This window comes from Boleophthalmus pectinirostris, unplaced genomic scaffold (assembly GCF_026225935.1).
Source record: "Boleophthalmus pectinirostris isolate CB_2022bp ecotype Guang Dong unplaced genomic scaffold, ASM2622593v1 HiC_scaffold_10, whole genome shotgun sequence".
NCBI classification, from domain to species: Eukaryota; Metazoa; Chordata; class Actinopteri; order Gobiiformes; family Gobiidae; genus Boleophthalmus; species Boleophthalmus pectinirostris.
In genome coordinates this window covers 21833005-21847487 of record NW_026570971.1, presented here as the reverse complement: position 1 = coordinate 21847487, position 14483 = coordinate 21833005, and the positions used below count along the sequence as shown (strand labels likewise).

Sequence of the window (14483 nt, the reverse complement as noted above, 5' to 3'; positions counted from 1 at the left end):
GCATCAGAGGAGATGACAGGTAATGACAATTCAGTCAATGAAAAGTTAATAGCAAAGACAGCAGCAGAATTATCCAGGCATCCTATGTTATCTTGGTAATACTGATGCTAAATTTGCCCATATTGGAGGAAACAGAAAATAGAATAGTAGCATTCCCCATACTTAAAAACAATTCTGAATTGGATCTTATTTATTTGCAGCAAACTGGCTCTTAGTGAACAACATCACTAAGAGGATGGAAAATCCTCAATTCTTATTCATTTATTCAAGAAAGCATTCGCCGACATTTGAGGGGATAATGAACACAATCTGAGCAGGGAGGTGGTCACACACATAACATTCAATGGAATAAATAAGTAAATTGGTGTTTCATCAGGGTTGTTATTATGGATAAATGTTTCAGTTAAAAGAAGCAGAGGATGTTTATGAGAAAAATACATGATATGATAACCCAGGAGCAGCAATATGTGTGTGCTGAGACAAAGCAATTACACTACTGTCAGCAAGACAATTTGTAAAAGACTAACACAACAATAGAGCTTTTTTCCATCTATTATGATTATTATTTGAGTCTAAATATTGTTAAACAGTACAGAAATAAAAATATATAGTTGAAAAATAAAACAGGACCAAGTCTGAATTTAACAATATAGCACAAAATTTGTTACTAGTATTTCCTTCAACAACTGCAAATAAACATTTTCTTTGTCTTACAATTAAGAATGTTAGTAATTCACTCTTAGGTCATATGCAGAGGTGGAGAGTCACAACTGCCCAGCTGCAAACAGACTAGTAGCTGCAATTTTTCACAATTAAAGCCATTATATTTCCAAAATATGATTGTTTTTGTTATTACAAGAATAAGATGAAGTAAATATTTAAATTTGCCTTACCTGTAGGTTGTCAAACTTGAGGCCTGGCATAGTGAGTCTGCTGACCTCCACATACGCTGGGCTGAACTGTTGAGTGGCCACAGAAATCAGAACCTTCCTGGTCTCCTCCGATGGCAGCCAGGCATCATGACGCCTGTCCACTTCACTTAGACTCAGAGCTGTAGCAAACGGGTCGTCACTGCCCAAGAACACAGACTGCAGCTGGTTGAACGGTTTGGGCTGAGCTCCTGTAGTTACAGGGGGAGTCTGAGGAGCAGTTTTTGATGATTCATTTAGGGTAGGGGCAAATACGGAGGTAGGGGTCCCAAAGTCCACTGCTGCCACTGGGGTTGAAATGGATGAGGAGGTGGAGGAGAGTTGGCGTTCTGGTGTGGGGCTAGAAGGCAGCTCTGCATTAGGGTTAGAAACTGAAATAAATGAGGAGGGAGAAGTGAAGGAGTCAAAGAAGTCTGAAGCTGGATTGGTCTGTCCATTGTCAGAGAAGAACTTACTAAGACTCGGGCTGGGCTGGCATATGAGCGGGGCATGAGGTTTACTGGGGGTCACAGCCTCTTCACTCACCGCTGTGCTCATCATGCCAAAACTGGGGGACTTTATAAGGGTTGGTTGAAATCCATCAGGGACTAAGGCTTTAGGCTGGTTTCCCTGGCTGAAGATGGTGCAAACAGGGATAGGTTCCTCATGTGGGCTTGAAGCTTTGGTTTCCACAGGTTCCTGCACCTTATTTTCTTCTGATGTTTTTTCAGTGTTGTCTATAGTTAAATTACTGCTTGTGTCATCTTGCTGACTGTCGGTGTCTTTCACTGAATCCTCTGCAATGGTTTTCTCTGCATCTCTGTCCAATGAGAAAACAATCTCTTTTGCATTTTGTCCAATTTCTGCCTCTTCCTCTTTGTCCCCAGTATTTTCTGTTTTAGTTATAGGCTCCCCTTCTTCTGCATCCAGAATTGAGTCCATAGCAGCTACATCATCTTCTTCACTGTTATTTGGGGAGTCAGAAATCATCACACTTTCCATCATTTGGTCATTAAGTTTATCCAATATGCTCTCAGAAGGTGTAGCACTGCTGTCCTCTTGAGGTGAGGTAAAGTCCCCACCTAGATCAATGCTTTCCTCCTGGGGCAGTACATTTTCATCAGAGGGGGCATGGCTGGATGATGGCTCTGGGGATACTGGAGCCGCAGCTTCCTTGGGAACATCGTCCACCGTGATGTCCAAGGTAACTGGCCGCTCGGCTGGAGTCTCCCCACTGTCCATCTCCACCGCTAATGACAATTAAAAAACACGATTGGTGATTCACGTAATAAAATTAATAATAATAATAATAATAATTCTATATCGTCGTCTGCTAGTTTTCATTACCGATTTTAGACATGTACTAACGGACAAATGTCTATTGATTTCTTAACACTGTGTACCATGATAAAGCACAAGCAAAGCACTAAAGACATTTTTAAGGGTTCATATATCGGTTAGCTACGTGCTAGATTAGCCGGACATCGTATGTATCATATGTTTTCGAGCAGATGAACAGATGGAAAAATATTGCCGATAGCAATTTTGTGTAAACCAGTGGATTAAACGGGTCGCTACTTTAAAAATATAATTAGAAACCTGGAATGAGAAGATATATATTGTCATACCTTTATTGCAGACTGACAGCTAGAACTCTGGTACGCATGCGCTAAGCATCCAGAAAGCCGTTGTACGGTGTCTCAAAGCGGACAAAACTCACACCGCAAATCTTTGTGATATTCACAACAGACAATACGCATTTTTTTACGACTAGAATAAAGCTATAGTGAAAGTGCTACGCACAGTGCCCAACGCTAGACATCTGCTTGTTTTCAAAACGCGGAAGTAGAGCACTATTTTCTGAAGAAAACACAGCTGTGATATTTTGATGCTTGACGTTTTCAGTAGAAAGAAAACCTGTGCAGTAGAGGAATAAAACAACAGACAGATCATGGAGGACGACGCTCCTGTCATTTATGGGCTTGAATTTCAGGTGCGTGTTGCATAATGCTCCTAGTGTACTATCATTCATTCATTGGTAAATCCATGCTTTCCTCCTGTTATCTTGCTAAGGGCTTTATGATGTTGTCATCTTTGCACAGGCACGAGCTCTCACTGCTCAGACTGCTGAGACTGATGCCATTCGTTTTCTTGTTGGAACACAGTCCCTAAAATTTGACAACCAGGTAAAGTATATTAAACAGCATAAGGACAGTTAATGTTCTGCCAGACTCATTTTCTACTGTAGAGCTATATATATTGACTTTGTGTTTTGATTGTGTGTTTAATTCTTGGTACTTTTTATGCAGCTCAACTCCATGCATTATTCTAAAGTAAACAGTTAAGGAGCACTTCATTACCATTAAAAAAAAGCAAATTTTTATTTCTAATCTTATTTTTTTCTGTTTGGGAGAGATAATGACCAAAGACTATAGTAGTATCATAAGAAATACATACATAGATATTTTTCAACAACCACACCAAAGTCACTCTTAAACATGTAAATGGCACATTCTGATATTTGGTTGAAGCTTATTGATCACATGGGCACAATAATTCACATATAGTGCTTTATTGTTAAGAATGGAGACATTAACCTGTACATTGTAAATCGGTCCTTATGGCTGCTGCTGTCCTGCCTAATAGACTGATCAAAGGGAGATGGATGTGAATATTGTGTGTGTATTAATAGTTTCTCTGAATATGAATGTGCATTAGTGAAGACAAAACAGTGAGTGTGTGCATGCATGCCTGCACATCTTGGAGGGGTCATTACAGAGACAGATGACAGAAACAGTTGGCTCTGAATGGGGGAGAAATAATTAGCTCTGTGAAAGTGAGGGAGGGTGCACAGGGAGGAGAGAAATGTCTGCCTCAAAAACAGAAAAAAAAAATCTATTTCCTGGCAGACTTTGGTGTGAAAACGGTCTGGCACTGAATGCAGACGTGATTCGCTCCAAGTCCTGTGCAGCGACTCTTATACAGCGCTTGTTGGAAATAGTGACACTGCATCTCAGTTGATTTAATTCACTCTGACAACATATTAATATACTGCTTTAATGTAACCTGTTTCACCACACTTTCCTCTCTCAGACAGAAAGCTTTATTCCACAGATATAATAGTATAGTTTGAACACTTGTTGTCATTTCCGTTTTATTTATTTAGATTTTTGCATGAGAACACAAGTAAAATACGTAATTATTTGAAAGTAGGACATTATCAAACTCACATGAGACAGTGTCTGAATTCTTGTTGTGAAGTCTTCAGTCCCTTTTGTTTGCACAGTGGTGGAAACACCTTGAAAATCATTGAGAACAGCCCGTTTGAAGGCACACACCATTATCTCCATTGGTACAAATGGTCGCACTGAGGCTGCAAAAGGAAAAAAAAAAAAAAATGAAATGCTCTTCTTTGTGAACCATTTTAAACATTATTTTCTTAAGAAATGGTCACAGTATTTTTGTTTGCCTTTGTCTTTTTTTTTTCAAAAGAAAGCGAAAATAATATAAATATAGATTTTGCACAATACATTCATAATTTGGCATGCAACACACAGATTTGTGAGTACAAACAAAAGAAAAGATCCATCTTAATATTCCATTAGGGAAACCCCAAATACTGATGTTTCAGGTGAGTTCAGTCAATGAACCTTGCTTGGCTCGTGACACTCATTGTCTACATCTCTCTGCATGAATTTTCTGATGCTCTGTGGTGAGTTCAGGTCCTGCAAGTTTTAACGTGCAATATGAAAAATGTTTTTTCGATTGGCATTTTAGCCCTGATAGCTTCTGCGCTCTCTGTAAGCCTCCTGGCCTCTCCACCTCCCATTAAGCATAATGCAGGGTGGAAATGTCTCTCTTAACTCTCAGAGCACCTCTCAAATCCCTCAGAGACCAATAGCGGGAATGACAGATCGGAGGGCGCGTCGGCATGGCATTTAAGGCTGCTAACGAGATAAAGCGCTCGAGCTTGGCACCTCTCACCCGCTCGCTACTCCGCAGTAGCGCTTACTGTCATCTGCGCGGCTAAAGAGCTTTAGCACAGAGAAGACCCTGAAGTGGGGGCCACCAGCCAGCTTGGTTTTATCCCTCCTGTAGCCTCTCCCCTCCTGCCTCACTACTCCCACCATCACACATAATTAAAAGGCTGGGCTGGCTGCCCAAGTGGCTGAGGGCGATGAGTCACTCCCCAGGCCTGTAAGAATGAGGCATAAATCACCTGAGGGAGGGCTGGAACTTCTCGCTCCTCTCACACCTGGGTTCATTCAGGGGGACCCTATTACTAGGCCTCCCAATTACCCTGTCCCGCCGGCCTGAATTTATTTGTACCGCTCCCCCACCACCATAAAATTATAACTTTGCGTAATAATTTTTTGCTCGCTGCAGTCCAACTCAAGGTTAATAGCTGCCGAGCTGACTTTGAGGTGGCTGAAGGATGCTGCCGCTCCAATGCTCCGATCCTCTCCTCCTCTTCTCAACGCCCCCTCTTTTCATCCTCTTGTTGAGCCTGTAAAAGTAGTGCCGCCAAGGGGAGTGGAAGTGCCTGGCAGGAGTTATTGTCCAGTGCAACCCCATTAACGGTCCCCTAAGGTGCTGTAAGTGTCTCCCTTATGGGACAAACCACCATTAATTGTCAGATCAAACCTTGAGACCCTTACTGTTTTACTGCATTGTGGGCCCTGAACTGCGTTCAATCGAGGGCCCTCGTAGAATAGATTTCCATCTAATGAAAAGTAAGGAGGAGTTTCTATTAACTTCTTATGGATAGAAGTTGTTTGTAGAACTCTTTGGTTGTAAAGTTGTGTTTTCAAGTGTAGCCAAGGCCACTGCCATTACAGTTGGTCAAGGAATTGATATTATACTCATTATTAGTAAGTACTGCTCTACAGTGTAAAGTACCTTCTGTTTTCAAGGGACTTTATTTGCCATATCTATGCGAATACTGACATAAAAGAATGCCTAAAATATTTAATTATCTGTTCCTCTGTTCCATCAAGTTCATGATGCAAAAAACACAGAACACGTATAGTGAACTATTCAAATCCCATAAAGTTATCAATCAAAAATGTTATTCTTCAGTATCCATGCATGTTACAGTTACTGGACCTGTTCACATGGGTTCAGATTATTTATAGAACAGTTAGGACATCAAATATCATAGAAGTTTGTATTTTCAAAATGTATGTTATGATGGGACAAAAAAAAGGTCAGTTTTTACAATGGAAAAAAAACTTCACATAATGGTTTTCAGCCTCAAATATTATTCTTGCCGTTCTTTTGTTGCAACCTCTTAAATAATGCCCTTAATTGAGAAGTTGGACACTGTACGGCGTACAAAAATGGACATGTTAAGTACACTTAGGCACGAATAAATTACGCTCCACCAGTGTTTGCTTACCAGCCCCATCTTTGGTTTATAAAAAGTCCACAATTAAAGCCTTCTCACAGAAAGGCTCTAATGGATAACGCTCTTCATCCCCAGCCCCTTTTAGCTGGCCCATTTGTCTTAAAATGTGTGATGAGCTTTTATTGCTTTCACTACCTTTTCCTCTGACTCCCAACACTAACCATACATGGAACTATCTCAAATCCAACACAGATTCTGAACATGTTCCGAAGTCATGTAGAGTTTCCAACCACATGAAAAGAAAACTGAAATATAATAGGAGATGTTTTGTGTAGTTCCTGGTTTCCATAGATGTCCATATAGTGAATGTTTTAACCTCTTTTCTCTGTGCTTTCACTCCAGATTCACATCATTGACTTTGATGACGAGAATAACATCATTAATAAGAATGTCCTCCTGCACCAAGCTGGGGAGATATGGCACATTGGCGCCAGTCCTGCAGATAAAGCTGTGCTCACCACCTGCTATAACAAAAGTGAGTGTCCTTCTGCTCTCTTAATGCATATTGTTCCCTCATCCTCTCTGCCCCTGTGGTCTCTATACCTTTTTCTCTTTTATCTAGCCTTAGTTTTCTTAACAGCCTTAAGATGTAATTGGTCTTTAACAGCTAATCAATACTGGCCCGTCCTCTCCGGCCTGATAGTAGGAGCTGTGTTAGAAGTCATGTTCAGACGCTGATAGGATCAATACTAATGTGTAGACATGATGGATTATGGCAGCACCGCACTCACCGTCTGGACCAGGGAGCACTTGAAGGTCACATGGACTTTGGTCACTTCATTTTGACTCTGAAAGAATAAGCCATCCTTTACTGTATACTGTACAGGACTCTGAAAATAAACAATTTGATATGACAATGTGATTTTGAAATGTGGATTATTATGTTGTTTATTTAACTATACAAGTATTTCTTTTAAACCTGTACTTAAAATTAATTGCCTGAGTCGGGCTCCTGTTATTTTCAGGAACTTGTTATTGCATTGTATTCAATGTTGCCATGTTGATTGAATGTATGACATTACTAAAAACATCATCACCATTTTCACATTTGTTTGTGTTTCTGTTGCTTAAACAATGCATTGAAAATCAGGAATTCTTGAAGTTGAAAGTGAAGTAGTAAAGAAACACGTTGAGATACTAATGTCCCAGGACTAAATGCTTTATCCACAGATTCCATATGAAAAGATGCCTTTGCTGATAGCATCTTTTAAGAATAAGCCCTTTGAGCTCTCTGAGCCGTGTGCTGTGTTAGCGGTTGCGTCACTAACAGCAGACAGTGCTGTCAGATGGGACATGGCAGGGTGACGTAAAATGTGCGGCTGGCCTTTAGGGGTAGATACCATTGGGACAAGGTGTAGTCAGTGTGCCTCTCCCTCTCTCTTACCCCCCTCTTTCTCTTACCCCCTCTCTCTCTCGTCCTCTCCCCCATCTCCACCACTCTTGTCTTCTGGTCCGCTGTCAGTTGAGGTGAGCACGCATGAGTTCACACACTGACAGCCACTGTGAGCCGGGCTGAAGCAGAGACAGCCCACTACGCACTGGTGAGCTCTGTACACAGTCACACATGTACATACAACATAGCCCATAGGATAAACACACAACACTTAATGTATGTTTATATAGAGCATTTTCCATACCAGCGGTGCCCCAATATATAAATGTGTTTTGGAGATGATTGCTTATACCCACCTACTCCAAGGTTGTCTAGAACCACTCGAAGAGCCTGTGGACATGTGCTATGTTACTTTGTAATTTGACAAATGGGCCCATTGCCAATGTTTCATAGCCTAACGCCTGCCCACTCACTCAATATCTGCACAAAGAAGAATTAGTTGTTTTTTTCTTTCTCTGTTTTCTTCTTTGCTTACTGTTATTGGCCATTGCCTGAAGCTTTAAACTTTCAGTCCAATTACAGTATCAATTTTATATTTATGTTTCCTTTTTTCCAATTAGTATATTTACTATGAAATGGCTGTACTTTTTTTTTGCTTGCATGTCATTGCAGCAAGCGACAGCCGGGTAGTGTCCTGTGCAGCCCTGTGGAAGATGCCCTCAGACTGGGATGCTGGAAACCACGAGTCGCCTGATGACTCCGGCCACAACCCCCAAACCCTTGAGTTACTCTGTCACCTTGACGACAACGCCCACGGAAACACAACCTGGTAGGTGATGCTGGATAAAAAGTCTCATTGGGCATCTGGAAAATCAGACCTGTAGTATTTTAGTTGAGAAGGTATGTAATGTGTATGGATGCTTGGACTCAGAAAATCTTTAACTACTTGCATTGCCTTTACTTTTACTATTACCTGTGTTTTGTCAATTACTAGTACAGGTGGATGTCTTGTCTAAAATGCATTATTATTAAGTTAGTAACCACTCTGTTGCTGTCATATTGTTAGCTTTACTGCTCAATTTTCATTTGATGATGTCAAAGTTTTCTTGTATATATGTATGTATCATTGAGGTGCTTATTTTTAAATCATATGTTAAGTTTCCATAAACCCCTAATTCTGTCATTTGAATTATTTCACTTTTAAACATACCTCTTACTTCCATTATCTGCAGGCAGTTATAGGTAAAATGTAAGAACTCAAACACTTTCTTTTACCAAACCTCATTGCCAAAGTCTGATCTCATCAAATCTGAGAAGCTAAGCAAGGTTGGGCCTGATTAAAATTTGTGGGGTGCCAGTGGCAAAAACTTCACCCATATAGCCTGGTATCAATATGTGGTGTGTACTTGAGTGTTGGTGGTGGTCAGAGGGGCCGGTGGTGCAGAATGGCACTCTCACTTCCATTAATCTGCCCTAGGGCAGTCTTGGCTACAATAGTAGCTTACCACCGCTGAGTGTGGAGTGAATGAATAATGCATAAAATTGTAAAGCAACTTGGAGTGTCTGGAAAAGGGCTATATAAAACCAATGGATTATTACAATAAATACATTATAGATTAAGCTGCAAAAAGTGCATGAATGAATGAGCCAAGTTAGGTTTTCTATCTATTCTTGTCACTCCAATCTAGTTTGTTTTTTATAGTGTTTTGTGACTACATATTATTGACTTGATCCACATGTGCAAGTTGTAGTCACAACCCAGTCTTTTGTCTTTCAGTCTGAGCTGCTGTGTGCACAATGCTTCACCATAACTCAGCGCTTATAAGAATGAAAATCAATGGTCATTCTCCTTTTTAGTCCAGCGCTCATCGGCTGCTTCGTGATTGCTATCATTTTTAGGGGGCTCCAATCAGTTAGTGCGCTGCATACTGTAGCAGGTGTGTGTGCAAGGGGGAGATAACGAAGGAGAGAAAGCCACAGAGAGGAGAGGGGAAGATTGCATTTGTGCGTTTGTGCCTAGTTTGTCGATTCTTGTGCGTGTGTGTGTGTGAGGACCCTGTGTGTTTCTTTGGCCGTGGTAAAGGGCAGGTCAAGTCAGGCTGCCGCTGCTGGGTGAAGATTGATGGCTCTGAGCTCCACCATCTTAACATCCCCAAAGCTGCAAACTTGTCCAAGGGCACCGGCAGTGTATGTAGTATGTGCAGGGGGATTGCAACAGAGATTGTTGTCTATTGAGTTTGCTTGAGATGGATGGCTTTGGTCCGCAGTCCACCTCATCCATTTGAGGCATAGTCTGTATACAATGCAGGCATAACATTATGGCCACATTATATGTTCTGTGGTCCTACGTCCCTCATTAAAACCACTTTACTAATATGCAGTCCTTATGCCAGACTATGTGATGAACTGTGTATTTAACCAGGATTCACTTTTTCTTCAATTAAAAACACCAACCAGGAAGACCTTGGTACTGGCCAGCTGTCTCTGTGCATCATCTTTTTTAAATAATTTTTTAAATTTATATTGACCACTGAAGACAGGGGCCGTCCCTTAAGAACTGCACTTTGAGATACTCTGACCCACATCAAACCCAATGCTTAAGTTTGCCAGTTTGCTTCTAACAGTTTTTAAGCACATCCAGGCACCATGATAAAGAAATTCTGTTGGTACACCTGTCAGTGGATATAATGTTATTGCTTATTTGTTGATCTTAAAAGATGGCCTTTCTGTCATTTTACCAAAGATGGTTGGATGTTTGTGCCCACTCTAGCCTGCCTGCCTGTGTAATCTTCATGTGTATTTGCAGGTCCACATGCTTGCTGCCAGTGTCTCTCCACTTCTGCTAACAATAACACTTTCTCCTTGCACCAAATCCCCTCATTGTTTGGGTGGGCAAACATTTGAGCTCATGCCCTGTTGTGAGGCGTGCTTTGAATTGAAACGTCTTCAAAACGGGACCCCCTCGCCCTCCCTAAAACACATCTGAACAAAGCTGGGGTTGGTTTGAATACACACGCACCATCGTTGTTTTTCTTATTCTGCTTCTTCTTACACTCGGTTTCGATTGGGAGCTGTGCCAGTTGAGCGAATCGATTCCTGTGGAGCCATTTGAGCCAATCAGGGCCCTAGGAGGGAATGGTAAAGCGCAAAAAGCAACAAGGTTGATTTTCTAAAGTGGGGTGTGACAGGAGGGGGTAGGAGGTGTAGGAGTAGTATTTGTGCAAAAGTGCAGTCATGTGTGTTACTGTGTGATCATCTTGACTAAAACATTTGGAGTCTTTCATTGCTGGCCTGAATGCTCTGCCCACACTGCACGTTTTGTGTAGCTGGTGCTCTGAGCCGATATATTGGTGATCCCAGACTGTGGGTTTTTTACAATGAGGGGTCCCCAAATCTCAATCAATTGGAACCCAGAGGCGGCACTCGCACTCATGCAGACAGTGGTGTGTGCAACATGGCTGTGCTTTATTGATCTTTATGACCCCGGATCAGATTAAACATGCATTGGACTGGTATGTGGTTTTGTTTCTCCTTTTATTTGTTACGTGATATCAAAAATACATAGTTTTTAGTTGCTGGCCGAGATTTCTTTCTGTCATCAAGGTTCATATGCTCTTTCAGCCAGTCCAAAGCCTTTCTGATAAGATGGTATTTGGATGGACCAACTGTTCCTCAAGTCAGAGATAATACCTCAATTACAATAGCAATACTTAGTAGTAATTTTTAGTAAACAATGAAACCATATTTTGACAGTACAATATTAAATACTAAACTCGTGTAACACCTGTTGAATTTTTATTTATCTATACATTTATTCTTAAGCAACCGTAAAAAATATCTCAGCGTAAAATCAACCAATCAGCAGAACCCCAAACTCTAATAATAAGAACCCCAAAAGGAAAATAAATCTTTGCGACCCAGAATTCATTACAACAATACTAATGCCTCCATAACAAGATGCTATCTCTTCTTCCCCAGGCGGCACGCACACATCCCCATTCTGCCCTTGTGTCTCTTTATCCGTGTGAACATCTCATCCAGAAGGCGCCACGGCACACTCTCTGTTTGCGCTGCTTGTTGGTTTTGTATATGAGAAAGCTGGGATTAGACTCATATGGATGCAAAGCACAGCAAAGCGGGCAAGCAATCTGATGAAGGCGGAGACAATGAGAGAGAGAAATGCATGGGGCTGTCCTATCCAAAGCTGTAGATATTGTATAGGGATGTAAAGGCACTATTTTACACTGCGTTCTGTAGCCAGCTTTGTGCCAGCTCGGTGCTACTTTCAAGGACAAACCACCCCACTTGTATTCTGTAAAGGGAAAGGCGATGAGTGTACTTACTACTGTCTAGCTGCTCCCTTTAAGAGGATTTCAAGCTTTAATTGATACTATAGGGAACCATACGACATGTAAGTCCCAAAGTGTGGCATACATTATAATTGGCCCTGTGTTGTGCTGATGTATCTGTTTGGAGAAGCCTGTGAGCAGAGGAGAGAAACTGATGCTATCTGACATTCTACAGTCCCAGCTATAAGAGCCATGTTTGCTAGGAGTAGGCTTATTATTTTGTATGTTCAACTTTAGTCTGCTGAGTGTAGTTGCCATAAGATTTATAGTAAAAAAGAAATTGTATATTAGTAGATACTTGTCATCATATACAGTTCGGCATTACTAACCCACTAGCTGCATTCAAAATAGGAAGTGGGCATGGGGGCGTTTCTGGCTCCATCAGCTCTGGCTCCAGTAGGCTCTATTCACGCTTACGACACTTCCCAGGCCCAGTTTTCTTCATCTAAATGTCACTGTAGCTTTCCGTTGTTTTTGGCTAATCAACAATTACAGCCATACCTCAGTTTTCATCATTTCCCCACTGTCATGCAACTCCAAGCGCACTCGGTACATGCAATTCGAAGAGACGAGAGGCCAAATTCAAGATTATTCCAAGCAGCACATACGTATGCATGTGTCTTCATTTTACTGCTGATCGCATTTACTTCAATGGGTTTTATCACAGTCGGTTTTAATAGATCCATGTTAGGTGAGCCCATTGTTGGTAACTACACCGGAAGTTGTAATCGCATGTTTCCAAAGGTCTTCCTGGTTTGTGATGTAAACGTGAATAGAGTCTATTGACTTTACATCTGAAAAATGCCACCCCCCTCTCTGTAACTGCTGCAGTGTGCCTCATCATTTTGGTCTTAAAATGTTACCCATATTAACCCACTCTGCATGATCCTGGTGTTTTTAATTTGCTGCTTTGTTCGTAAATAAATTCCTATTCCTAATATGGAACTGGCTTTAAATTCGCTCCTACTGGAGCCAAACGCTATGGGTGCAGTCACACTCCCTTAATCCACTTTTTTATACACCCTATGTTTGTCATCAATAAAATGTTTTGTAGCTTAATGGAAAGAGTATCAGATTTTGAATTCAGATCACTATTTGTAATTGCAAAATCAAATTTGCTGAGGTTTACACAATCAGGATTCTTCAAAACATGCTTTTGCCTTTTATTTTTTTGTTATTGTTGTAATTTATCAGTTTGTCATGGGTCCAGTAAACTTCCACTGTCATTTGAGTTTTCTTCAACTCGCTTTATATAATTACTTAACCTGTCTTCATGGCCTTGTCCATATTCACTGTTGACTGGTTTTTACAAGGTGAGCCCAGGTGCAAGTGGACACAGGCTGGTGCAGTCCTCTCTTAAATGATGAATGACGGTGTTTGGAGCTGCTGTGGCTGTACATCCAAAGCCCATGACTTGGTGCTCCTCGGGAGGGCAGTAAAAGCTGTCCCTCGGCTGCAGTGAATTTACAAGCCTTATAAAGCCCTCTCATCGTCTGCCTCCCTGCTACATTCCATCACACCTCCCCTGTCTCCCTCCCTGCTCCACCTTTCCCAATAAGAGCATGCATATTTTAAAAACTTGGGTTGGATCCAATAGCAAACTTCCAGTTCTCTTTCTCATTGTCATTTCTTTTATCTCACACTAACACTCCTACCGCTATAATGTACGCTCAATCACACCCTAGCATTGTTGCTTCCAGTTGACTAATGATTCTTAGAAAATGGACCTGTGTAATTGATGAACTCTTTAAATAAATAGGTTCATTTGGGAAACCCTTAACGACAGCATCTTTGGAGCTTAAAGGTCTCATATTACAAAAAATTGACTCATGTGGGCTTTAAACGGTGTTGTTACATCCTCAAAAACATACCTGCAAAACATTGTTTCATGCACACACATTTGAGTAAACCTTTATTATTAGTTTCCTCAAAATGCTCCATTCCACCTTGTGATATTGGTAGTTTTCAAGTTTACAGCTACCTTTTAACTTTTGATGAGTGATTCTAATGAAGGTCTATGGAGTTTAAAAACACAGTGGAGCGCTTCCTGTATTACCACATGACATCACAAGGTGGAATAGTGTTTTCTGTTTGAGAGAAGAACTCAGCCTACATATGCAGGATTTGTTAAACTTGTGTGAATGAAACAAAACACAACGCCAGGCATGTTTGTGATGACAAAACCACATTATAATATAGACCAGAAAACAGGGTAACATGAGCGATAAACTCATTTTAAGTCAAAACCTTTACAAGCATTTAGCAGCTTTTCCAAGCCTGTGTTAGCTCCATGACGCAGGCTTTAAAAGTTGACAGGAATTAAAATACTTCTTCTCACTTGGATCGCTGCCTTGTTTTTATCCCATGACTCCGTTCATTAAGCCGCTAAACCAATCCCAGCTACAGAGAAGGAACAAACAAAAGTGGTCCAATCAGCGCAAGGGAGTGGAAAAGCAACTATTTAGCCCCCAGCGTCACGGCTCTGG

The 14483-nt window shown here is 41.1% G+C and overlaps 2 protein-coding genes across 3 annotated transcripts in view; one reads left to right on the top strand and one right to left on the bottom strand.

The window, feature by feature from the left end:
• trappc12 (trafficking protein particle complex subunit 12) overlaps window positions 1–2642 on the bottom strand; it is a 32961-nt gene extending 30319 nt beyond the window's left edge. Inside the window, exons 1-2 of the mRNA XM_020919850.2 lie at window positions 2537–2642; window positions 894–2158 (exon numbers count right to left, since the gene is read on the bottom strand). Coding sequence (XP_020775509.2) covers window positions 894–2150 — 1257 coding nt within the window. The 5' untranslated portion in view covers window positions 2151–2158; window positions 2537–2642. The remainder of the gene's footprint in view (window positions 1–893; window positions 2159–2536) is intronic.
• A 78-nt stretch (window positions 2643–2720) lies between these two features.
• Window positions 2721–14483, top strand: part of eipr1 (EARP complex and GARP complex interacting protein 1) — a 60378-nt gene continuing 48615 nt past the window's right edge. For both annotated transcript variants that reach the window (XM_055155922.1, XM_020919851.2), the window contains exons 1-4: window positions 2721–2901; window positions 3011–3094; window positions 6658–6790; window positions 8321–8477. In XM_055155922.1, coding sequence (XP_055011897.1) covers window positions 2860–2901; window positions 3011–3094; window positions 6658–6790; window positions 8321–8477 — 416 coding nt within the window. In that variant the 5' untranslated portion in view covers window positions 2721–2859. The remainder of the gene's footprint in view (window positions 2902–3010; window positions 3095–6657; window positions 6791–8320; window positions 8478–14483) is intronic.